The following is a 25,975-nucleotide window of genomic DNA, read 5'->3' as shown; positions in this document are numbered from 1 at the left end:
GCTGTAGCTCTCTGTATTTCCTCTCGTGCTTTGTTGTTTTCGAGAGTCCGCACTGTGTGCGCTATCGTCGTTTTACGCACTGTGTTTATTGTGCGTAATTTGTATCTTGCCTCCCGGTTGGGTTGGCTGTTCGCCTGTTTGGTGCTGCTTTCGTGTACTAAAGTCTGTTCACGAACGCCCGTGTTTCCTGCGCTTGATTTCCACACCGCATCTACACTCAGCCACTGACATGATCGCCTTGTTTCAAGGGCTTCCTTAAATCAACGGCGTCCTAAAAGTATACTTTTTCCTTATTCCTGGCCTTATTCCTTCATGCTTTTCCTGGACACTCTCTCACACTTTTTCCAAGCCAAAATATGTGTGCCCAGTGTCAATAATTTCTATAGACTCTCCCCCCTGTTTGCGTTGTTCCCAACGCAAACAAAGTTAGACATTTAGAACGGACTCTCATCCCACAGCAAATAACAGCAAAGCGCACACACAAGTCCTTTGACGGTACATCTGAACAAACACAGACACAAGCACACGAACCGACCAGCGCCCAAAGAACTGTGAGTAATCTCACCTTATCTGCCGGCGTCTTGAGCGGGAGTCACTTCGTAGCCCATGAATGGAATGCTGAGAAAAGACGTAGCACGTCCCAAATCCTTGTCGCCATTTATGTGGTGTCTCAAAATATGTTGCTAATTATGCTGTGATGATAAGAAGTCCGCTTACACTGTACTTTGATTATAAAGGTTTATTATATCAAAGATCACAGTATCAATTTACAGACATCTGCAGATATCTGGAGAACAACGGCCCAATGTGTTAATATGTTGTTTTTCTCCTTCTTTGTTTAAGACATGGTATTTATATCCTATGTGACATAGTATGGCGTGATTTTAATAAACCAATCCCCGGCTTTCACATATCTCCAAATGTCCTCTATTCCAAGAAACCTATGTAGCAATGCTTTTCCAAATGTTTCAGCAAAGCAGAGTAAAGTTAATCTATTACACCATTTGCAAACATCAGCAAAATCAATAGACCTTCAGACACTACACTATCTCTATCTCTTTCTCTTTCTCTATCACTCTCTCTCTTTATCTTTCTTGATCACTCTCTCTCTCTCTTTATCTTTCTCTATCACTCTCTCTCTCTCTTTATCTTTCTCTTTCTCTATCACTCTCTATCCCTTTATCTTTCTCTATCACACTCTATCGCTCTCTATTGGTCTTTATCGCTTATTGTGTGGGAAGTATTGCCTCACTTCCGCCTCTGTCAAACTGAAACTGAAATTATTACCCACGTTTGTATAACAGAAAGGGATGGATGGAGAGAGAGAACAGTGAGAAAGAACGTGGAAGAGGAAGAGATCTCTTATTTATCATTTCTATTAATCTCTGTCATTCTTGGATTGTCTCTGTTGTTCTGTTTTCTAGAACTGGGACCACTCCAAACAGAAGAAAGGTAAACCTCAGCAGATTAGCAATGTCAGGTGCAAACTTTTGAAAACGTTTGTTTGCATTTGAACTGAACCTTCAAATGAAGATCTGGGTATAGGATAACAATTCCCTCATGGAAAAAAAGTATTTATTGTGTATGAGATTATGTATGTTGTGTGGTATGAGAATGTAGTCATGGAGATGATGGTATGTTTCCATTACTCTGAAGTGCATGGGTAACATCAGGGCACCATTTAATAGCTGATGTATTATACTGGACTAAAATTATTATTTCTAAACTAAATGTGATCCTCTCCCATTCTACCATATATTATATTTGTTTTAAATCAGGCTGAGGGGTTCTCTTAAGGAGATTGGCCATATTATTGTATTCATGATAATCAGATTCCCAATTGTAGGATTATCTCACGTAATTGTTCCCCAGTAATTGAGTTCAGGACTAAAAGATAATCAGGCTTTGCACAATATTGCACAATACTGGACTAGCCAGTTTAGATTTCTGGTAAACCGGCATTATCTTTGAAACAGTGCAAGCAGGTGTGTGTATATAGGAAGTGTAACTACTCCTATATACCACACACACACACACAGACACACACACACACACACATTTGGGTTCTTAGTTGTTCTCAGATGGCTGTTCTTAGTTCGCCGATGTTCCGTACCAGGATGTTTTAATGTGACGTATTCTGAAATCTCATACACAAGATGCCACTGATGAAGAGGATGAAATCTAACCCAAACCCTGGGAATAGTTCCTCATTGAAAGTTATTCCAGAAAAGTTGTGAAAATGACAAAAGGAACAGGAGTTTACTGATGATTACTGTAGTGTTATATCATACTAAGTCATGGTCTCGTTACGTCTGTTCCTCAGATGCAGCAGTTGGGAGGGGAGGAGTGTCTGGTCCCTCAGCCTCGTGGGAGTCTACCCAAAGCCTGTGCGATAGGATTGGCTACCGTGGTGACGGTGGCTATCTTGGTTTTGGAGCCTGAGTGCTTCTTCAGACACGTTGCTGCAGCGATACTCATCCTGACTGTGGGGCCCTCACTGCACGGAGTGTTTCTTCTCTCAGAGGAATGTCTGCATCATGCAAATACCAGGTGAGGGAACTTATTAACTTCCATACTCACAAAACATGGTAGCCGAATAAATTGATTTACATGGATATTTACATGTTATTTACATGGATATTTACATGTTACCTGCCTCCCTCTCGCTCTACCGCCCTCTCTCTCTCTCTCTCACTTCCTCTCCCTCTCTCCTCTCTCTCTTTCTCTCTGCCCAGATACCGTGGTGGGAGGCTGGGTCAGATGGTGACAGCCTGTGTGGGTGTGTGTACCCTCCTGGGTGTGGGGTTGGCTGTGCTGCTGTTTGTCTTGACCAAGCCCCAGCCCTGGAGGGACCAGTGGAGCATGGTTATCCTGGCCTGTGTCCTCTACCCTCTACTCAAAACCCTGGGAGTACTGGTGAGATAACAAGCGCCTAATCTGGAACTCTCACACACAGTATGAACCAACACAGGACCCTATGTGTCTCCAGGTTGAGTTTTAATTTAAAAAAATTGTGGTCATTTAGCAGACGCTCTTAACCAGAGCAATTAGGGTTAAGTGCCTTGCTCAAGGGCACATCGACAGATTTTTCACCTAGTCGGCTCGGGGATTAGAACCAGCGACCTTTCGGTTACTGGCACAACGCTCTTAACCACTAAGCTACCTGCCGCCCCATCATCAGTCTAGTGCTCCAAACTCTTTCCTTTATGCCAATAATAACACTGTTTACCTTCGTAAAGCCAATGAAGGTGAATGATACTGTACGAGACGCATATTTCTGTCCCCTGAAACTCAAAAGAGTAACCCCTATTGCCCTCCAACAGTCAGCTAATCAGCAGAAGTGGCATGGACTTGTTTTGAAATACACCAAGCAGCTTTCATTTTGTTGTGGTTAATTTCTTCTGAAAATCGTGTTTCCCAAATATTTCTAAGGAAACTAGTATTCTTCCCTAAATCACCACAGAGTAAACATGGAAAGAGCTATGTATCCAGTGAGGTGCAACACACTGTTCATGCAGTCTAGTCCCTGGGACCATTGAGGAACCCTGAGGTTTTCTGACTAGGGCTGTTGTGTTACCATATTACCGCCATGAGTCATGACCGCAGTAAACTTCTACATGACTGTTGAGTCATGGTAATCTCCTCTTATGCAGTCTGGCATTAGTAGTACCCAACTAGCTAACGACCGTCAGGTTGCTAATGGCCTGGTGCTCAGGGCTCTATTGTCCCTCTAACCACTCTGACATCAATTCAAATGCAAACGAAAATCACATCAAATATTTATCATCAAAACAGTTTAGTGCTTTTAAAACTCACCTAAGTGTGATGATCAATTTGAAGAACAACAGGTTGAAACTGAGTGTAAAACATGGCCTTGTGGATGTTGTTTCAAAGCCTAACACAACGAAATGGACAGCGCTTTATAAGGTGATGATTAATTCAAAACATCCATATGCATATTAGATAACAAGGCCGAAAAAAAGAACTTCATTAAAATTATGATTGTGCCGTTATACAATACAAAGCCTATCGCATATTACCCATGGCAGAAAAACATAAAACAAAACTGATTTAAGATGTCTTTGGTACATAATTGTTCTAGCCTATACTCCAAAATTAAACAAATTCGAGTAATGGCCTTTGAGTGTGGACTGTATTATTATGCATACTGGATGGACTGGTTACATTATGCTACACTCCCAAATGTATATACAGTGGGGGAAAAAAGTATTTAGTCAGCCACCAATTGTGCAAGTTCTCCCACTTAAAAAGATGAGAGAGGCCTGTAATTCTCATGATAGGTACACGTCAACTATGACAGACAAATTGAGAAAAGAAAATCCAGAAAATCACATTGTAGGATTTTTAATGAATTTATTTGCAAATTATGGTGGAAAATAAGTATTTGGTCAGCTACAAACAAGCAAGATTTCTGGCTCTCACAGACCTGTAACTTCTTCTTTAAGAGGCTCCTCTGTCCTCCACTCGTTACCTGTATTAATGGCACCTGTTTGAACTTGTTATCAGTATAAAAGACACCTGTCCACAACCTCAAACAGTCACACTCCAAACTCCACTATGGCCAAGACCAAAGAGCTGTCAAAGGACACCAGAAACAAAATTGTAGACCTGCACCAGGCTGAGAAGACTGAATCTGCAATAGGTAAGCAGCTTGGTTTGAAGAAATCAACTGTGGGAGCAATTATTAGGAAATGGAAGACATACAAGACCACTGATAATCTCCCTCGATCTGGGGCTCCACGCAAGATCTCACCCTGTGGGGTCAAAATGATCACAAGAACGGTGAGCAAAAATCCCAGAACCACACGGGGGGACCTAGTGAATGACCTGCAGAGAGCTGGGACCAAAGTAACAAAGCCTACCATCAGTAACACACTACGCCGCCAGGGACTCAAATCCTGCAGTGCCAGACGTGTCCCCCTGCTTAAGCCAGTACATGTCCAGGCCAGTCTGAAGTTTGCTAGATTGCATTTGGATGATCCAGAAGAGGATTGGGAGAATGTCATATGGTCAGATGAAACCAAAATAGAACTTCTTGGTAAAAACTCAACTCGTCGTGTTTGGAGGACAAAGAATGCTGAGTTGCATCCAAAGAACACCATACCTACTGTGAAGCATGGGGGTGGAAACATCATGCTTTGGGGCTGTTTTTCTGCAAAGGGACCAGGACGACTGATCCGTGTAAAGGAAAGAATGATTGGGGCCATGTATTGTGAGATTTTGAGTGAAAACCTCCTTCCATCAGCAAGGGCATTGAAGATGAAACGTGGCTGGGTCTTTCAGCATGACAATGATCCCAAACACACCGCCCGGGCAATGAAGGAGTGGCTTCGTAAGAAGCATTTCAAGGTCCTGGAGTGGCCTAGCCAGTCTCCAGATCTCAACCCCATAGAAAATCTTTGGAGGGAGTTGAAAGTCCGTGTTGCCCAGCGACAGCCCCAAAACATCACTGCTCTAGAGGAGATCTGCATGGAGGAATGGGCCAAAATACCAGCAACAGTGTGTGAAAACCTTGTGAAGACTTACAGAAAACGTTTGACCTGTGTCATTGCCAACAAAGGGTATATAACAAAGTATTGAGAAACTTTTGTTATTGACCAAATACTTATTTTCCACCATAATTTGCAAATAAATTCATTAAAAATCCTACAATGTGATTTTCTGGATTATTTTTTCTCATTTTGTCTGTCATAATTGATGTGTACCTATGATGAAAATTACAGGCCTCTCTCATCTTTTTAAGTGGGAGACCTTGCACAATTGGTGGCTGACTAAATACTTTTTTCCCCCACTGTACATGAGTCTGGGGGTGCTGTTGTTTCATTGATTGTGCAGGGCGACTTACAGGTAGCCTACAATTATAGTGAACTTGTATTTGATTTTGAATAGCTAGTCAAATCAAATCAAATCAAGCTTTATTTATACTGCACATTTCAGACATGGAATGCAACACAATATGCTTCACCGGAAAACAACTAATAAAAACAATGAAAATGTAGTCCCCTGTAGCTCAGTTGGTAGAGCATGGCGCTTGCAACGCCAGGGTTGTTGGTTCGTTTCCCACGGGGGGGCAGTATGAAAATGTATGTACTCACTAACTGTAAGTCGCTCTGGATAAGAGCGTCTGCTAAAATGACAAAATATATATATATATATATATATATATATTCACTACATAACAAACATAAGAGGATAAAAAACAAAAGAACAGGGCCTCCCGAGTGGCGCAGCAGTCTAAGGCACTGCATCGCAGTGCTAGAGGTGTCGCTACAGACTCTGGTTTGAACCCAGGCTGTACACAACCAGCTGTGATCGGGAGTCCCATAAGGAGGTGCACAATTGGCCCAGTGTCGTCCGGGTTAGGGGAGGGTTTGGCCAGGGGGGCTTTACTTGGCTCCTTGTGGCAGGCCTGCAGGCTGACCTTGGTTGTCAGTTAAACAGTGTTTCCTCTGACACATTGGTGCTTCTGGGTTAAGTGGGCGGGTGTTAAGAAGTGCGGTTTCAGGGGATGCATGACTTGACCTCTGCCCCCCGAGCCCGTTGGGGAGTTTCAGCGATGACTAAAAACCAAAGCTAAAAAGGTGTGTTTTAAGATCTCTTTAAAAAATGTCCACAGTTTCGGCCCCCCTCAGGTTCTCTGGCAGGCTATTCCAGAGGCTGGGGGCATAGTAACTAAAGGCTTCCTCTCCATGCCTCTTGGTCCTAGGCATTGGGATAGTTAAAAGGTCTATGCCAGAGAACCTGAGGGACTTACTGGGTACATAACTTAAAATCATGTCTGACATGATGGATTGATTTAAAAACCAATAGAAGAATCTTAAAATTAATTCTAAAACTCACAGGCAGCCAGTGCAGAGACCTTAAAACCGGTATAATGTGTGCTCTCCATCTGGTCTTGGTCAGTACCCATGCTGCAGCATTCTGTAAGTTTTGCAGTTGACCAATGGCTTTCTTGGGTAGACCAGACAGGAGAGCATTACAGTAGTCAAGCCTGCTTGTAATAAAATCATGAATGTTTCTCTCTGAATCAGCCTGAGAGAAAAACAGCTGCACCTTGGGAATGTTCCTCAGGTGGTAAAAAGCTATTTTGGTCACATTCCTTATGTGTGATTAGAAATTGAGTTCAGAATCTAAAATAACACCTAGGTTTTGTACCTGGTGTTTTATCTTTAATGCCCTTGAATTAAAATCTGTGGCCAGATTCTCTCTCTATACTTTGGCTCCAACAATAAGTACCTCGGTCTCGTCTTGATTTAGCTGGAGGAAGTTGTGAGACATCCAAGTATTTAAATGACTAATACAGTCTAATCATTTGTCCTTGGAGCTAAAGTCCTCTGGTGACACAGAAATGGAAAGTTGTGTATCATCTGCGTAGCAGTGAAAATCAGTGATGTGCTTTCTGATAACGCTGCCAAGGGGTACCATATATAAACTGAACAGTACCGGACCCAAAATCTAAACTTGTGGAACGCCACATGTGATATGTATTTTCTCTTAGTAAGGTTCACCAAGGGTGACAAAAAACTCTCAACCGGTTAAATAGGTCCTAAACCAATTTAGAACTGGACCAGAGAGGCCAACCCACCACTCCAGTCTGTCCAGAAGGACATCATGGACAACAGTGTCGAATGCAGCACTTAAATCCAAGAGTACAAGGACAGAGAGCTGTCTGGTATCTATGTTGGCTCTAAGATCATTTACCATTTTCACTAAGGCTGTCTCTATGCTGTGGTGGGCCCGAAAATCAGATTGGAATTTTTCAAAAATACAGTTGGCACTTGAAAAATAATTTTGCTGTTTGAAAACCAATTTCTCCAGAATTTTGCTTATGAATGGAAAGTTGGAGATGGCCGAAAATTGCTAAACGCTGAAGAATCTAGATTACTTTTCTTCAGAAGGGGTTTCACCATAGCAGTTTTTAGTGCAGTGGGGAAAGTGCCTGTGAACAGGGAGTGATTAACAATAGCTTGAACTTCTTCAGATATGCAATTAAAAACTGTTTTGAAGAAGGTGGCGGGATAGGATCGAGAAGGCAGGTAGAAGGCTTAAGTTGTGATATCACTTTCCTGAGCATGTCGGTGTCAACCAGGGAAAATAAATCCATAGTGCCTTTGTGTGGTAGGCTAGGGCACATATCATCAAACTTCTCATCAGGTCTTGCTTGATTGATACCCAGCCTAATGTTTGTTATCTTATCTCTGAAATATACCGCAAACTCATCACATTTAGATGTGGAGGAAAGTTCACATAGGTTTGCGGGGTTAGGATTTATCAGGCCATCAATGGTCGTGTAGAGCACTCTCGAATTATTCTGATTATTAGTGATCAAGTTAGAAAAATGAGCCCGTCTGGCATTTTCTAATTGCCTTGTTATATGCCAAGTTGCTCTCTTGGAATATCATAATGGACCTGCAAATTTGTCTTTCTCCACTTCAGCTCTGCCTTTCTGCAATTTGCAAAGCCCAAATTCGCTATTCCAGTGCATACAGATAACATGTATCCCCCGAAAGTAATTTTACATATTCGTAAAGACTAGATTACATTTAGAATAGTCTGATGGGTGAAAATATGATCACTTGATAAGAGAACAGCTGTGCAGCTTGAGGCAAGGAACAGAGCACAAGCATATTTTGCGATTTTCTCAATCATCAATAGCCTGTAGTTGCGTCATGCAGCCCATATGCAGTATGTTTTGATTTCGAAGACATTCTAAGGTTTGTATCATTGCCAAATAACTCTAAATCTAGCATATAGGACCTGTTTCATATGATCACTTTTATGCTCAACATAGCCACTTCATATGTGCACTTGCTCTGGAATGAGGAAATTATATTTTATTCAGCTAAGTTCAATTATATTCTTCTTACTATAAAATCATATAATATAAAATAATGGCACGGGACTTATAAGCATATATTGTCAGCTAAATGAACAAGCCTACAGCCTATGGCATGGAGCATAGCCAGATAACATACAGTAGGCCAACTCATATTCTGTTCTTCTGAAATATCATAATGTTTCTTTAGACCTGACTAAAATACATAATTGATTTATTGTGATTCATTTGATTAATTCATTCATTTGACTTTTTTAAATGTAGATGTTCCAAAGGCGCGCATCAGTGGCTTGTACAGTATGCAGCTCTTATGTGTGGAGGCCTGGAGATGCTAAATGTGTTTATGTTAATTAACGGTCAATTACTGTGAGACCGGCTGACAAAATGCCACAGCCCTATTTCTGACACCCACACACAAACTCCCACACACAAAGCTCAGCTAAAATGTATAACATTAATTCCTACTTCCCATCTTTTTATCCCATTCTCTTGTCCTGTGAGTAATTCTGGTTATTTTCCGGTTGTTGTTTCTCTCTCCCATGTCCAGGGTCCGTCTGAGGTGGAGGTGTCAGAGATCTGTGAGAAGAGGAAGATGAACGTGGCTCATGGCCTGGCTTGGTCTTTCCACCTGGGCTACCTCAACCTGGTTCTGCCTCGTAAGTAGCATTAATTCATGAAGTGCTCTCATTTCATAAATCAAAAAGCTGTCATGTCAACGTTGTGTGTGTGTTCCTGTTCAAATGTACATGTATCCCATTGTGTGTGTGTGCGCGCCCGTGCATGCATGTGTGTGTTTCTCTGGTAGGGTTGGAGGGTTCTATCGCAGAGTTCCGTGCTTCAAATATGGTAGGTCCGTTTGAGACCAAGGGTTCCAGAAAGCTCCTCATCCTCCTCCCTCTCAACGCAAACATCACTCACAAGCTGGAGGATGCGGACACTAACATCAATTTCCATGACAACCTCCCTAACACAGAGATCGACAGGGCAGGTGTCAGGGGGCGTGTCTACAAGCACAGTGTCTACAGCGTATTGGACAAGGACAGACAGGTAGGCGTGATTCATTTACAGGCACATTCTCAAACACTATCTCAAAGTGAAATGCATCACACTGGCACCACCATGTGGTCAAATTGTGAATCAACAGTGAGTGCTTATGGAGCTCTGGAAAATACTAAAACAAACTTGGAAAAGCCCAACACTTGCAACACCGTGGCCAAATGTGTGGACAATCTATAAACCCATTTGCAGATTTTTTGCACTGAAACGCCTAATCACAGTATCTCCTGTGTGTGTGTGTGTGTGTGTGTGTGTCTGTAGGTCCATCACTGTGTGGTGGAGTATGCCACCCCTCTGCTGACACTGTATAAGATGTCTCAGGAGAGCAGTGCAGGGTTTGGGGAGAAGGACAGGAGAGAGCAGGTGCTGCTGTTCTACAGGACTCTACAGGACATACTGGACCGTTCACTGGAGTGCAGGAACCGCTACCGACTCATCCTGCTCAACGGTTAGATATCTGTCTGTCCTTCTCTCTCTCTCTCTCTCTCTCTCTCTCTCTCTCTCTCTCTCTCTCTCTCTCTCTCGCTCTCTCGCTCTCTCGCTCTCTCGCTCTCTCTCTCTCTCTCAACCTCTCTCTCAACCTCTCTCAACCTCTCTCTCAACCTCTCTCAACCTATCTCTCTCGCTCTCTCTCAGCCTCCCTCTCTCTCTCTTTCTCAGCCTCTCTCTCTCAGCCTCTCTCTCTCTCTCTCTCTCTCTCTCTCTCGTAGTATGTACCCTATATAATTTTTACTTCCTGTAGATGAACATGAGGATGACCCTCACTTCCTGTCCAAGGCCATTCTGAAGAACCTGGATCAGCAGGAGAAAGAAGAGTTCTATGTTCCCCCTGTCATCCCTCAGCCTGAGGTGGGCCGCCCATCCCATGCCCTGCCCCTCATAGATTACTGGCACAGAGCTGAGCCAATGAGCAGGGAGCCTACGCTCATGATCAGTCATGACATGCCACGTACGCTCAGGGAACCGGTTGAGAATTCGGAAGACCTTTCTCCGTGAGACAGGTCTAGAGAGATAAACACACACACACACACACAGAATTATACAACATAATTGGCCCTCATAAATTGCACGTATGTACAACAGCAGCAGCACTAAACCAGGCTGCAAGGAAGGAGCCCTCAAAGACATCTCAAAGTAGAGCAAGAAGGCCTTGCTCTCCCCTTCACCCTGCCACTCATTGGTTTACATACCAGGGTCAGATTGCATACAAACAGAGGAATAACAGAACATTGTTAATGGTGTAATACAATCCTGTGTTGGCTGTAACATTTGGCCACTTACTGTAAGTGTTGTGTTTCTGTATGCATACAAACAAACAGAGTTCAGAGTCAATTGACCATAACAACCCTGCTAATTCCTCTCATTGCGTGCATGTTGTGCTACACTCTCCTCAGCTCTGTAATTCATCTGTCCGTACTGTATGTACAACGCTATGATGGATTTACATTGTTTGCACAGCTTGAACCATGGGGTGAAGTAAACACACAGAGAGAGAGAGAGAGAGAGAGAGAGAGAGAGAGAGAGAGAGAGAGAGAGAGAGAGAGAGAGAGAGAGAGAGAGAGAGAGAGAGAGAGAGAGAGAGAGAGAGAGAGAGAGAGAGAGAGAGAGAGAGAGAGAGAGAGAGAGAGAGAGAGAGAGAGAGAGAGAGAGAGAGAGAGACAGAGAGAGAGTGAGAGTGAGAGTGAGAAGGGGAGAGAGAGAAAGAGAGAGAGAGCCTGAGGGACACTGAATAATAAAATCTGCATAGTAAGCAGTAACTTACTTAATATTATTATTGTTATTACTATTATTATTTTTTTTATTATTATTATTGTAGGTAGTAGGGGTGATGGTAATGATAGCAGTGTAATGATGGTGGTAGTAGTTGTAGTAGTAGTAATGATGATGGTAGTACTGATATAATGGTGAGGATGACAGTTAGTTATAAGTTAGTTATAGTTTCATTTTCCGTGTTTAGACTTTTATATTTGTTATATTTCTTTGGCAACTGCTTTGGCAACAATGTATACAACGCAATGTACAACTCAATGTTTTTCATGCCAATAAAGGAGCTTGAATTTGAGAGGAAAGAGAAAGATCCCATATCTGCATGCCTGGCCTGGGGCAAGGGAGTGGGCTGAGCCTGGGCTGATCATACAGAGGAGAACAGAGCCTGAGTCACAAGTTACCAGGAATGTTATCTATCTACAGTGTACACATGCACATGCACACGCACACACACACATGATCCGGATGATTCCTTTTGAAACACGTATTTGGGATTGCAACAGATACCATATCCATTTGATTGAGTGTCACGGAGACCGCCGAGGCTGCTCCTCCTCCTTGCTCGGGCAGGCTTCGGCGTTCGTCGTCCCCGGAGTACTAGCTACTACCGCTTGAGGTTTTCGATGTTTGTTTGGTTATGTCTAGTTGGTGCACCTGTCTCGTATTCTGTCATGATTATGTCTCCTATAAGTTCCCCTTTGTTAGGTTTGCATGTTGTGTGTTATTGTCCGCATGTTTAGGTTCTGTGTCCGTGGCCTTAGTGGGTATTTTACGCACTCGCGTATTTTGTTACACCTCGTGTGTTTTTTTGGGAGGCTGTTATTTTTGTGTGTGCCTTACTAAGTATCTAGTAAAAATCGTCTTGACTATTCTTCTGTGTCCTGCGCTTGACTCCACCACCGCATACACATCAGAATCGTTGACAGAATAACACACCACCTATGGAGTCAGCAGGAGCAGCAGCAGCGGTGACCGAGTCACTGGAGGAGCGGGTCAGCAGCCAGATCGCCATGATCCAGCAACTCGGCGCCGCCATGCAAGAGGTTATGAACACCCTGCGCCGATTGGAGAGAGGAGGCTTGCCCACACCTCCTCCTACCGTACCACCACCATCGGCCAGCCCTATCATACCAGCTCCGGAGTCCAGTGGGATTCGGCTCTCACTCCCGAGGGCATATGATGGCACCGCAGCCGGGTGTCAGGGGTTCCTCCTTCAGGTGGAGCTCTACCTGGCAACTATACACCCGGCGCCCTCGGGATACGAGAGTGTTTCCGCCCTCATCTCCTGTCTCTCAGGCAAGGCTTTAGAGTGGGCCAATGCCGAATGGAGGGGAATAGACGCCGCCACCATCAGCTACGCAGAGTTCTCCCGCCGCTTCAGGGCTGTTTTCGATCATCCCCCAGAGGGTAAAGCGGCGGGGGAGCGTCTGTTCCACCTCCGACAGGGGAGGAGGAGCGCACAGGAGTTCGCCCTGGACTTCCGGACTCTAGCGGCAGATGCGGGGTGGAATGAGAGGGCCCTCATCGACCACTATCGGTGCAGCCTGCGAGAGGACGTTCGACGAGAGTTGGCCTGCAGGGACACCAATTTAACCTTCGACCAGCTGGTGGACATGTCAATCCGTCTGGATACCCTGCTGGCCACCCGCGGACGTCCGGAGTTGGGGCCGTCCATTCCATCCCCCAGCACCTCCGAGCCGAGCCCTATGGAGCTCGGGGGTGCTGGCGCTAGAGAGAGGAGGAGAGAGACCTGGAGGGAGGCCGTCCCCTGCACCAACTGTGGCCGTAGAGGACACACTGCGGTTCGGTGCTGGGGAGGGTCTCCAGGGGATCGAGGCAACAGGTCACGCACTGGGGAGTCATTTCAGGTGAGTAGGCGCCCAACTCACCCAGAGCTCTCTGTTGGTCACATATGTATACCTGTAGTATTCCCCCAGGTTGCATCTCATTCCCAGCATAAGGCGCTAGTCGATTCAGGTGCAGCTGGGAATTTTATTGATCGTAAATGTTGTGTTCAGTTAGGGATTTCCCTCCGACCAGTAGAGGTGCCTTTCCAGATTCATGCCTTAGATAGCCGTCCGTTGGGATCTGGGTTGATTAGGGAGGTCACAGCGCCACTAAAGATGAAGGCGCAGGGGGGTCATGAGGAGATCATTCAGTTATATCTGATCGACTCTCCTGCGTATCCCGTGATGCTGGGGCTTCCTTGGTTAATCGCCCATGACCCCACCATTTCGTGGCAACAGAGGGCTCTTAAGGAATGGTCTGCCCAGTGTGTTGGGCGATGTCTAGGTGTTTCCGTAGGGGCGACCACGGTGGAGAGTCCGAACCAATTGCCCGCACTGCACATTCCTCCTGAGTATGAGGATTTGGCACTAGTGTTCAGCAAGACTAGGGCGACGCGATTGCCACCTCATAGACAGGGGGATTGTGCGATAGACCTCCAGGCAGGTGCTGCACTTCCACGTAGTCATGTGTATCCTCTGTCTCAAGAGGAGAAGGTAGCTATGGAGACATACATAGCCGAGTCTCTGAGACAGGGATACATACGGCCCTCCACTTCCCCTGCGTCCTCGAGTTTCTTTTTTGTGAAGAAGGATGGAGGTTTGCGCCCGTGTATTGATTACCGTAGTCTCAATCAGATCACTGTAAAATACAGTTATCCACTCCCTCTGATTGCGAGTATGAAGGAATCATTACACGGAGCGCGTTTCTTCACAAAACTGGATCTCAGGAGCGCCTACAACTTGGTGCGTATTAGGGAGGGAGATGAATGGAAGACAGCATTTAGTACCACCTCGGGTCACTACGAGCATCTCGTCATGCCATACGGGTTAATGAATGCTCCTTCAGTCTTCCAATCCTTTGTGGACGAGATCTTCCGGGATTTGCATGGGCAGGGTGTAGTAGTGTATATTGACGACATACTAGTTTACTCTTCTACACGAGCCGAGTATGTAGCCCTGGTGCGTCGAGTGTTGGGTAGGCTGTTGGAGCATGACTTGTATGTCAAGGCAGAGAAATGTCTGTTTTTCCAGGAGTCCATCTCCTTCATGGGCCATCAATTGTCCGCGTCAGGGGTGAAGATGGAGATTGACTGCGTTTCAGCCGTGCGTAATTGGCAGACTCCAACCACGGTTAAGGAAGTGCAGTGGTTTTGGGGTTTTGCTAATTACTACCGGAGGTTTATCCGGGGTTTTGGACAGGTGGCAGCTCCCATCACCTCCCTGCTGAAGGGGGTCCCGGTGCGTTTGCAGTGGTCAGCTGAGGCGGACAGGGCCTTTTGTAAACTGAAGGACCTGTTCACCTCTGCTCCTGTGCTGGCGCATCCGGATCCCGCTTTAGCGTTCCAGGTGGAGGTGGACGCGTCAGAGGCCGGTATTGGGGCTGTACTGTCTCAACGCTCAGGCACGCCTCCTAAACTCCGGCCCTGCGCTTTTTACTCTAAGAAGCTCAGCCCGGCCGAACGTAATTATGACGTGGGGGACAGGGAGCTGCTCGCCGTGGTTCAAGCCCTAAAGGTGTGGAGGCATTGGCTTGAGGGGGCTCAACACCCTTTTCTCATTCTGACCGACCATCGTAACCTGGAATACATCCGGGCAGCTAGGAGACTGAACCCTCGGCATGCTAGGTGGAACATGTTCCTGGCCCGGTTTGTGTTTAAGCTCACGTACATCCCAGGGTCCCAGAACGGTAAGGCAGACGCCCTGTCTCGGCGATATGATGCGGAGGAGAGGTCCATTGAGCCCACGCCCATACTGCCGGAGTCTTGTCTGGTGGCACCGGTGGTGTGGGAGGTCGATGCGGAGATCGAGCGGGCGTTACGCACCGACCCTACTCCTCCAGAGTGTCCGGTGGGGCGGACGTACGTTCCGCTCGAGATTCGTGATCGTCTCATATATTGGGCTCATACGTCACCCTCCTCTGGACATCCTGGTATCGGCCGGACAGTGCGCTGCCTTAGTGACAAGTACTGGTGGCCAACATTGGCTAGGGACGTGAGGGTTTATGTCTCCTCCTGCTCGGTGTGCGCTCAGTGTAAGGCGCCTAGACACCTGCCCAGGGGGAAGTTACAACCCCTACCCGTTCCACAACGGCCGTGGTCTCACCTATCGGTAGACTTTGTCACGCACCTTCCCCCCTCCCAGGGGAATACCACCATTCTGGTCGTTGTGGATCGGTTCTCTAAAGCCTGTCGTCTCATCCCAATGCCGGGTCTCCCTACTGCCCTACAGACTGCTGAGGCTTTGTTTACCCACGTCTTCCGGCACTACGGGGTACCCGAGGATATAGTGTCTGATCGGGGTTCCCAATTCACCTCTAGAGTCTGGAGGGCGTTCATGGAACGCTTGGGGGTCTCGGTTAGCCTTACCTCGGGTTTTCACCCTGAGAGTAATGGGCAGGTGGAGAGAGTGAACCAGGATGTGGGTAGGTTTCTGAGATCATATTGCCAGGACCGGCAGGGGGAGTGGTCGGGATATATTCCCTGGGCAGAGATAGCCCAGAACTCCCTCCGTCATTCATCTACTAACCTGACACCTTTCCAGTGTGTGTTAGGTTACCAGCCGGTTCTGGCACCTTGGCATCAGAGCCAGATCGATGGACTAGTGGTTTCGGCGCTCGGAGGAGACGTGGAATGCTGCGCACGTTCATTTGCAGCGTGCCATCAGGCGGCAAAAGGCGAGCGCCGATCGCCACCGCAGTGAGGCTCCGGTGTATGCACCAGGAGACCGGGTCTGGCTCTCGACTCGAAACCTGCCCCTTCGCCTGCCCTGCCGGAGGCTGGGTCAGCGGTTTGTGGGGCCATTTAAAGTCCTGAGGAGATTGAACGAGGTTTGTTACAGGTTACAATTGCCTAATGATTATCGCATTAACCCCTCGTTCCATGTGTCTCTCCTCAGGCCGGTGGTAGCTGATCCACTCCAGGACAGTGAGATACGGGAGACTCCTCCGCCCCCACTGGACATCGAGGGGGCTCCGGCGTACTCAGTCCGGTCCATCGTAGATTCGAGACGTCGGATGGGGGGTCTGCAGTATCTCGTGGAGTGGGAGGGGTACGGACCGGAGGAACGGTGCTGGGTGCCTAGGAGGGACATTTTAGATCCCTCCCTCCTGACGGAGTTCCACCGGAGTCATCCTACGCGCCCTGCTCCGCGTCCTCCTGGCCGTCCCCGAGGCCGGCGCACGGCTGGAGCCGCGCGTCAAGGGGGGGGGGGTACTGTCACGGAGACCGCCGAGGCTGCTCCTCCTCCTTGCTCAGGCAGGCTTCGGCGTTCGTCGTCCCCGGAGTACTAGCTACTACCGCTTGAGGTTTTCGATGTTTGTTTGGTTATGTCTAGTTGGTGCACCTGTCTCGTATTCTGTCATGATTATGTATCCTATAAGTTCCCCTTTGTTAGGTTTGCATGTTGTGTGTTATTGTTCGCCTGTCTGCATGTTTAGGTTCTGTGTCCGTGGCCTTAGTGGGTATTTTACGCACTCGCGTATTTTGTTACACCTCGTGTGTTTTTTTTGGAGGCTGTTATTTTTGTGTGTGCCTTACTAAGTATCTAGTAAAAATCGTCTTGACTATTCTTCTGTGTCCTGCGCTTGACTCCACCACCGCATCCACATCAGAATCGTTGACATTGAATGAATGACATAAAGACACTGCTAACTTGGATACTGTTTAGAAAAGTTCAAACTATCCAGCAGGTGTATGGATTCAAGGTTGTAGATTTTTCTAGACAGCAACACATGACCTGGTGATTGACCATGCAGGAGCTAGCAAGCAGGTGACGTGTTCTGGGCTGACAGTTTCTCAACTTCACTGAATATGCTTGAAGGATAGAATATTTTGACGAAATAGGGCACATCAGTGATACACTCTTAGAAAAAAGGGTTCCAAAAGGGTTCTTCGGCTGTCCCCATAGGATAACCCTTTTTGGTTCCAGGTAGAACCCTTTTGGGTTTCATGTAGAACTCTCTACGGAAAGGGTTCTACATAAAACTCAAAGGGGTTCTACCTGGAACCAAAAGGATTCTACCTGGAACCAAAAAGGGTTCTTCAAACGGTTCTCCTATGGGGACAGCTAAAGAATCCTTTTAGGTTCGAGATAGCACATTTTTTCTAAGAGTGTATATGGAACAGTAGTATTTGATTCATTTCATGAATTAGGTAAATCATTTCCTGTTCTCAATCTGATGAGGAAGCTGATACTGTGAGCAAACACACGCAAACACATGGATACACACACTTACACACAAAAAAAAACATGTGAAATGCAAGCCGAGAGGATGTCTGCATCAGCCAAGCCAGACACAGTGGTAAGCTCCACAGACCAACACATTCGGTAGTTTCCCTTCACTTCCATAGAAAGACAGTAAACGTTCTAATTACTGTTTAGACGTCATAACGATAGCCAGAACCTCACACGATCTGGGCAGGGCTGAAGATGATAGGCTGATGGTGTACAGGTGAAGCCTTAAAAGGGGAAATGTCCCTTTCTGTGACTCATAACTGAACGATTTTACAGTCAGACTCCTTCCTGGGTCTAGTCATAGATTCTCGACAGGTCCAGCAACATGTGAGCCTAAAAATAGCACATAGATGTTGTGATGTCACGAGAGGCTACACAGCTTTCAGCGGGATTGCTCAAGTAGTGCAAGGAGACCAGGTTCCACCAAAACAAGGATTTTATTAAAGGTCTTGGGAAACTAACGAAAGTATAACACAATTCTGTTCTCTGGTGGCTCTTAAGGGTTAACAGTTCAGGGATGTCTCTTCCACATCCAAAATCATAACTCTCCCTCGCTCAAATAACTTTTCCCCAGTCTTACTGTATTCCACGTTGCAGCTAGTGGCCAACCCAGCAAAACGTCCTTCCAAATGTCCCACACGTATTTCCACAGGTGCATATATCCAAAGGTGAGTATTTCCCAAAGGTAAGTATCTCCAAATCCTTATATTCCTCATGGAAGTGGACGTGCAGCACTCTTGTCCTCCATAGAGCCCAGCTTGGAGACTGTGTCTCTTCCCTTCCCCAAACCTTCAGCTCATCAGCTCCTGATTGGTTTCAGCTGCGTGGGAAGATTGGCCATAGAGGGTTGGAGTTCCCGACCATACCAGCAGATGGAGCCATAGCTGTCTGGGTTTGCAGCCATCTCAGGGGGATGTAACGTCCCTCCAGGACACAGCCTCTCGTGACATCACACATCCCCCTCCTCGGGACCGACGTCCTCGTCGGGGTAAAGGCAGCGAAGAAGGCATCACGCCGGGAGAGGGCGTCCGCATTGCCGTGGTGCTTGCCAGCCTGCTCTCTCTTCAACTCCTCCACCTCTAGGACCAGGGACTCAGCCTCCTGTTGTCTCTCCTTGAGTTTCTTACTGAACGCATCAGCCTTGGTTTTAGCAGAGTTTAGCTTCTGTTGAGCAGCTCTCAGTTCCTTCTCTCTCTCTGCCTCCGCATTCTTCATCTTGTTCTCCAACACCTTGTACTTCTCCTCTGCCTTCTTCTGGACCTCCTTACTACTGCGCAGGGTCTCCTCACACTCCTCGATGGTCCTGCGCAGCCTCTCCAGCTCCTCCTGTTGCTTATGGAAGGAGCTCTGTTGGAGGTTTAGCCTGGAGGATATCTAACTCTCCTGTCTTCATGTCTAACTGTTGCTTTAACAAACGATACCTCTCAGCGGTCCCCTTCAGACCAGACAGTTCTTTGTCCAGATTCTGTAGCTCCGTCTCTGTGTCGGTCTGGGCACCTGCCATCCCTATCAGAGCCCGGGCGGGAGTGAGTAATTCGGAGGATTGCACCGGAGCCTTCCCAGGATGAGTCTTGCCTCTCCGTTTCCGAGGTACTCGGGTTATCCTCTCCTGAGACTCTCTCCAGAGTGGGTAAAAGGCTGGGCAGTCTCGTCCAATTAGGACAGGGACGGGGAGGGAATCAACCACCCCCGCCGTCGTGTGTATGGTTCCCCGTGTGCTGGTCATTGTAAGTTCAGTAATGGGGTATTCTCTGGTGTCCCCATGGACACAGGAAACTGGGAGGACTTTCCCCGGGGTCAGACACGTTGGGCCCACCAAATCCTTACGCACCAGGGTGGCCCGGCTACCAGAATCCAGTAAGGCCTCCACATCATGGTGATTCACAGTTACCGGGCAGGTGGGGGGGTCGATCTGGGCCGCCATCTACGACTCCCAAGAGCGAGGCAAAACGATGTGTGGGTGCTGAGCTGGAGGACTCCGCAGTGGGCATAGGTTCATCGGCTGGTTTCCCACACTGCCAGGAGATATGTCCCATCTCCCCCACACCGGTAACACTGTCGAGGTTCCCCATCCTGGTGTACTCTTCTTGGACCCGCCTGGTTTCTGGCTCCCCCTGGAGCCGGGATAAGTCCTGACGCGGCGGGGTTCGAGACCTTGGGGTCCTTTGGACGGGGTTTTCCCCATTTGTGGTGGGGCCGCACTCCTGGGGTCTTTTCGGGAAGCATTCAGCATCTCCGCTGTGGCCTGGTACTTTTCCACAGCTTCCACGGTCAGATCAGCCGTGGTCAAGGCCTGTTGACTGATGAACCGTTTTGCCTCATAAGGCAGGGCGCGTAGGTAACGATCCACCACAACGGCCTCCACCACCGCCGCTGCTGTATTCCTCTGCGGATCCAGCCATTTCCTTGCGTTCGGACAAGTTCATGCATCTGCGCCCGAGGAGGTTGGTCTGGTTGGAAGGTCCAACTGTGAAAGCGCTGGGCCATACCAAACTTTGTGAGTCCATATCTGCTGAGGATCTCAGACTTCAGGGCATCATAGTCAGTAACCTGGTCAGGGCCCAGGTCCCGGACAGCATTCAGCGCTTCCCCGGTTAGAAAGGGGGCTAACAGACCAACCCACTGTTGCTTGGGCCAGGCTTCCCTAGTGGCCGTGGCCTCAAATGCATGCAGGTATGCCTCAATGTCATCGGTAGCTCCCATCTTAGATATAAAGTCACTTGCCTTTATTGGGCGGGTATTTTGGACCACCCTCTGTCTCTGCAACTGCAATTCCTCTGCCTTCAGAAGGTTGGCTTTCTTTTGCTCCTCCAAGAGAGCCACGTTTGCTTGCATCTGGGCTTGCTGGCCAGCAACAAGGGCTTTCAATATGTCCTCCATTTCAGTCGGCGGGGAGCCTACGGCCAACTTGGAAAACTGGGTGATCAAACCTTCGGTATCCTCCTCTGACATGCACTATTAACGCTTGAGCGTGCCCGTATTCTCCACCATCTGTGATGTCACGAGAGGCTACACAGCTTTCAGCGGGATTGCTCAAGTAGTGCAAGGAGACCAGGTTCAACCAAAACAAGGATTTTATTAAAGGTCTTGGGAAACTAACGAAAGTATAACACAATTCTGTTCTCTGGTGGCTCTTAAGGGTTAACAGTTCAGGGATGTCTCTTCCACATCCAAAATCATAACTCTCCCTCGCTCAAATAACTTTTCCCCAGTCTTACTGTATTCCACGTTGCAGCTAGTGGCCAACCCGGCAAAACGTCCTTCCAAATGTCCCACACGTATTTCCACAGGTGCATATATCCAAAGGTGAGTATTTCCCAAAGGTAAGTATCTCCAAATCCTTATATTCCTCATGGAAGTGGACGTGCAGCACTCTTGTCCTCCATAGAGCCCAGCTTGGAGACTGTGTCTCTTCCCTTCCCCAAACCTTCAGCTCATCAGCTCCTGATTGGTTTCAGCTGCGTGGGAAGATTGGCCATAGAGGGTTGGAGTTCCCGACCATACCAGCAGATGGAGCCATAGCTGTCTGGGTTTGCAGCCATCTCAGGGGGATGTAACGTCCCTCCAGGACACAGCCTCTCGTGACATCACAATGTATAGATAGTGTGAGACTTGTATTTTCATTTCCAATACACATTACAAGGCCTGTGTGTGAAAGAGTGGCGTGCTGAGAAAACATTGACTCTTTCATAAACTCATTCATTTTACCATATCTGAAATTATGTGGTGTGGGTGTTGAAAAAGCAAAGGGAGAGGGGGAGAGGGGGAGAGAGGGAGAGGGGGAGAGGGGAGGGAGAGGGGGGAGAGGGAGAGAGGGGGAGGGAGAGGGGGAGGGGGGAGAGAGGGAGAGGGGGAGAGGGGGGAGATGGGGGATGGGGAGAGAGGGAGAGGGGGAGGGGGAGGGGGAGGGGGAGGGTCCAAGGTTCAGAGGAAATCCCCTTCCTGTCTGATCAGTGAGTGTCAGGTCATGTGATGTGATTCACCTGTGACTCAGCCCAGGTAAGGCTCGTGGCTGGCTGGGCTGGCCTTGTCTAGACCGGCTGGCACAGGTAGTGAGCAGAGCAGTGAGTGTATTCAAGTGTATACCAGAATCCTCATGTGACATATTTATGAAGGGATTCACCAAAAGGGAATCAAGCCAACCACCTCCAATATCCAATAAATAATGTTTAGTGGGTTATTGACTAAGCCTACCTTTTTAGGACTACATTAGGCATGGGTATCCATCAATTATATTTATGTTTAGAACAATATAAAACAATTTGTTATAAATACACTATATATACATAAGTATGTGGACACCCCTTCAAATTAGTGGATTCTGTGATTTCAGCCACACCCATTGCTAACAGGGGTATAAAATCGAGCACACAGCCATGCAATCTCCATAGACAAACACTGGCAGTAGAATGACTAAGATCTGTGACTTTCAACGTGGCACCGTCATAGGATGCCACCTTTCCAACAAGTCAGTTCATCAAATTTTTGCCCTGGTGAACTGTAAGTGCTGTTATTGTGTAGTGGAAACATCTAGGAGCAACAACGGTTCAGCCGTGAAGTGGTAGGCCCACTACTGAGTTCCAAACTGCCTCTGGAAGCAACGTCAGCACAAGAACTGTTCGTCGGGAGCTTCATGAAATGGGTTTCCATGGCCGAGCAGCCACACACAAGCCTAAGATCACCATGCGCAATGCCAAGCGTTGCTGGAGTGGTGGTGTAAAGCTCGCCACCATTGGACTCTGGAGCAGTGGAAACGCGTTCTCTGGAGTGATTAATCACGCTTCACCATCTGGCAGTCCGAAGGACTAATCTGCGTTTGGCGGATGCCAGGAGAACGCTACCTGCCGGATGCATAGTGCCAACTGTCAAGTTTGGTGGAGGAGGAATAATGGTCTGGGGCTGTTTTTCATGGTTCGGGCTAGGCCCCTTAGTTTCAGTGAAGGGAAATCTTAACAATACAGCATACAATGACATTCTAGAAGATTATGTGCTTCCATCTTTGTGGCAACAGTTTGGGGAAGGCCCTTTCCTGTTTCAGCATGACAATGCCCCCGTGCACAAAGCGAGGTCCATATAGAAATGGTTTGTCGAGATCGGTGTAGAAGAACTTGCCTGGCCTGCACAGAGCCCTGACCTCAACCCCATCTAACACCTTTCGGATGAACTGGAACACAGACTGCAAGACAGGCCTAATCGCCCAACATCAGTGCCTAACCTCACTAATGCTCTTGTGGCTGAATGGAAGCAATTCCCCACAGCAATGTTCCAACATCTAGTGGAAAGCCTTCCCAGAAGAGTGGAGGCTGTTATAGCAGCAAAGAGGGGACCAACTCCATATTAATGCCCATGATTTTGGAATGAGATGTTCAACGAGAAGGTGTCCACATACTTTTGGTCATGTAGTGTATGAGTGTTTGTTACTTAAATTTTTTTGATAACCTAACAATAAACCTTTCTAATAACATGAATGGAATAGAATACAGAATACTGGATAAAACGGGTGATATTGTCAGTATTGAGTAGCCAGTAAGAGCAATGTCTAGGCATGTCGCGTGAGGCTGATTCAACCCCTTCCAGCAGTTGCTCACTGTCGCGCTGCTATGGTAACAAAGGAGGCCGTCCCACACGTGAGCAGCTGATGCAACCAAGGATTACTATTTAAACAAGGTGAGAGCCCCAGCGACTTCAATCAACTGACGCCTACATGGAGAGAATAGACCGAAAACCTGTATCACTGAGTGGCGTATTGGAGATAGAGAAAAAATCACAATGGTCTATACCCCGGCTTTGGTCCTCGGACACGGAATGCTCATTATGTCTGTAGAGGATAGCGTAGTCGAGCGAAAGTTTCTCTATCAAATCACATCGAGCAACAAAAAAGATACGCGTCGGGGCAGCCTTGAAAGTTGCGAATTCATCAAGGAAAGGAACTCCTCAAGTAAGGCTCTGTTCTGAAATCTAAGTTTTCATCGGCTATATGTGCTGTTATAAATGATGGCACATTATAACTGTCAGTTAATTCTGGTGACTTTATAGGCCTTTTGTCGAACTTTAGCCTACGACTCATAGGTTTTTACCATTCCAAGCGGCCACAGATAGTAGCCTGCACTGATACAACGTAGCTGATGCAGCCAGATAGTCTACACTCTACAGCAGGGTTCTTCAATTCCGGTCCTGGAGGGCCGAAACACTTCTGTTTTTTATTTCTACCTGGTAGTTAATTGCACTCACCTGGTGTCCCAGGTCTGAATTAGCCCCTGATTAGAAGGAGAGGATGAAAAACAGAGGTGTTTCGGCCCTCCAGGACCGGAATTGAAGAACCCTGCTGTAGAGTCTGTAGCCTACTGCTCATGACTGTCAGCTGATGGTCTGTTCTTGAAAGTTCATTAATTAAACCAACCTCTGTCTCTCGTTTTTAAAGTTGCTGATACATTGCCTTATTTTGACGATCAATGTAAAAATGTTGCGCAATATATAAGAATAGTCTATTACAATGTTACATTTGAGTCATTTAGCAGACGCTCTTATCCTGAGCGACTTACAGTAACCTAGTGAGTGCAAACATGTTTCGTACTGGTTTAAATGTATTATTGCAATGCTATTGAATATTAGGCTAAATAACTTCAGTAAATAGGCCTAGGTGAAACAGTATAGGCTCTATATAGAATAGGCCTAAATATAGCCCCTGCCTTATCAAATGTCTGTAATACAAAAGCATAGGCTGTACAACTTAAACTCATGGTTCACCAGCAATATATTGATATTAACACACCATTCTCTTTTCCAGGTCTGGACTCTGAAATTACTCTCGACTGTGAGGAGAGAATACTCCAGCAGGACATGACCAGGCAGATCGAGGGTTGTCTCTCTGAAGCTAAAGAATCGAATCTGCGCTGCCGGGTGCTGCTGCTTCCCCGCCCGCTGACCGCCAAGGTTGCCCGGGACGTGGTGCACTCCTCAGTTGGAGAACCGTGTGGGCTCCGTGGGGCCTTCATACAGGTTTATTTGGAGACACAACAGGGCCTGCAGACGCTGGGTACTATATCACCCGACCCCACCGTCACTCCTACCTTCGAGCTGTCCATAGTGTTCAAACTGGACAAAGATGGTTGGCCTCCTCTCAAACACATGTTCGTTACCGACAAGGTGTTGAAACTACGACCCCAGTACCGGCTGGTCAAGAATAAATTGTATTCCTCCGCGAGCCCTGTCATACACGAGTTTTGCTGAGATAGATAATTTCTGATCAGGGATCAACACGTGGCATATGTTTCTACATTCCTTTTTAGGAGAAAAATCTCAGCACTACTTTGTTGTTTTTCTTGTGTACTTAATGCATGTCAATGTACACCTGTATTGGAGTTTTGCACAGTATATGCACTGGAAAATCACTGGAACAGTCAGCTCAATTGTGAAAAGAAATATACTTATGTGTAGGTGACAAGGAGGGAATGTTACCCTATATGTTTTGTATGGCTGAAATTTGAGTTGACCTAGTTAGAAAAAAAGCACAGAATGCATGTTACCTTGCTGGTTCTAGCAGGGGGTGAAATGTGTTACAGTTCTGTACAAATGTAAGATCTTCATTTGAGCCAGTTTGCTACAGCAGGAAAATAATCCTGCAGCAACAGGAAATGTGGATTATAATTAATGGACAGTTTTGTAAGGGTTGATACATCTTTCGTAGGAGAAAATCATGTCTGAAATTTCAAAGTGGAAATTAAACTTCAGAAGCCCTTTTAAATCTCAAATACACAAGTAAACCTTTTCCTGCATTGCAGGGTGATCATATTAAGATCCTACATCTGTACAATGTAACAGCCATAGGTTGTTTTTTTGCAACCGACTTGCACAATTCCTTTGTAAAACCATGGAAACCTCATGTTGGCTGTGAAGGCAGCGGGAAGGCAAGCTGGTATTGCCCCTAACCCTGAGTCCGAATGTTTCTGTCTTGCAGTATTGTTAAACTGAAATAAAATGTTTTTGCACAGTATCCTTTTCAGTGTTGCCCTACTCTTTTAATCATAAAAGCTGTCAAACTTCAATGTCTATACTC

At 46.8% G+C, this 25,975-nt stretch overlaps 2 protein-coding genes across 3 annotated transcripts; both read left to right on the top strand.

Annotated features, from left to right (window-relative positions):
- The first annotated feature begins 1,140 nt into the window (after nucleotides 1–1,140).
- sting1 (stimulator of interferon response cGAMP interactor 1) lies at nucleotides 1,141–16,622 on the top strand. 2 transcript variants are annotated; one of them, XM_041872126.1, is made up of 7 exons: nucleotides 1,141–1,452; nucleotides 2,324–2,550; nucleotides 2,736–2,916; nucleotides 9,405–9,513; nucleotides 9,663–9,904; nucleotides 10,175–10,361; nucleotides 16,582–16,622. In XM_041872126.1, the coding sequence occupies exons 1-7, from the start codon at nucleotides 1,315–1,317 to the stop codon at nucleotides 16,590–16,592; spliced, it is 1,095 nt and encodes a 364-aa protein (XP_041728060.1). In that variant the 5' UTR covers nucleotides 1,141–1,314; the 3' UTR covers nucleotides 16,593–16,622. The 2 variants fall into 2 exon arrangements, with proteins under 2 accessions (XP_041728060.1, XP_041728059.1); XM_041872125.2 differs by lacking the exon at nucleotides 16,582–16,622 and adding an exon at nucleotides 10,656–11,465.
- Nucleotides 16,623–23,580: 6,958 nt separating this feature from the next.
- Nucleotides 23,581–25,912, top strand: si:ch211-39i2.2 (DNA damage-inducible transcript 4-like protein-like). Its single transcript, XM_041872122.2, has 2 exons — nucleotides 23,581–23,857; nucleotides 24,707–25,912. Exons 1-2 carry the CDS (start codon nucleotides 23,689–23,691, stop codon nucleotides 25,147–25,149), a joined length of 612 nt encoding a protein of 203 aa, XP_041728056.1. The 5' UTR covers nucleotides 23,581–23,688; the 3' UTR covers nucleotides 25,150–25,912.
- Nucleotides 25,913–25,975: the final 63 nt, after the last annotated feature.

The sequence above is a fragment of the Coregonus clupeaformis genome, chromosome 2 (genome assembly GCF_020615455.1).
Source record: "Coregonus clupeaformis isolate EN_2021a chromosome 2, ASM2061545v1, whole genome shotgun sequence".
NCBI classification, from domain to species: domain Eukaryota; kingdom Metazoa; phylum Chordata; class Actinopteri; order Salmoniformes; family Salmonidae; genus Coregonus; species Coregonus clupeaformis.
This window is presented reverse-complemented; position numbering and strand designations above follow the sequence as displayed.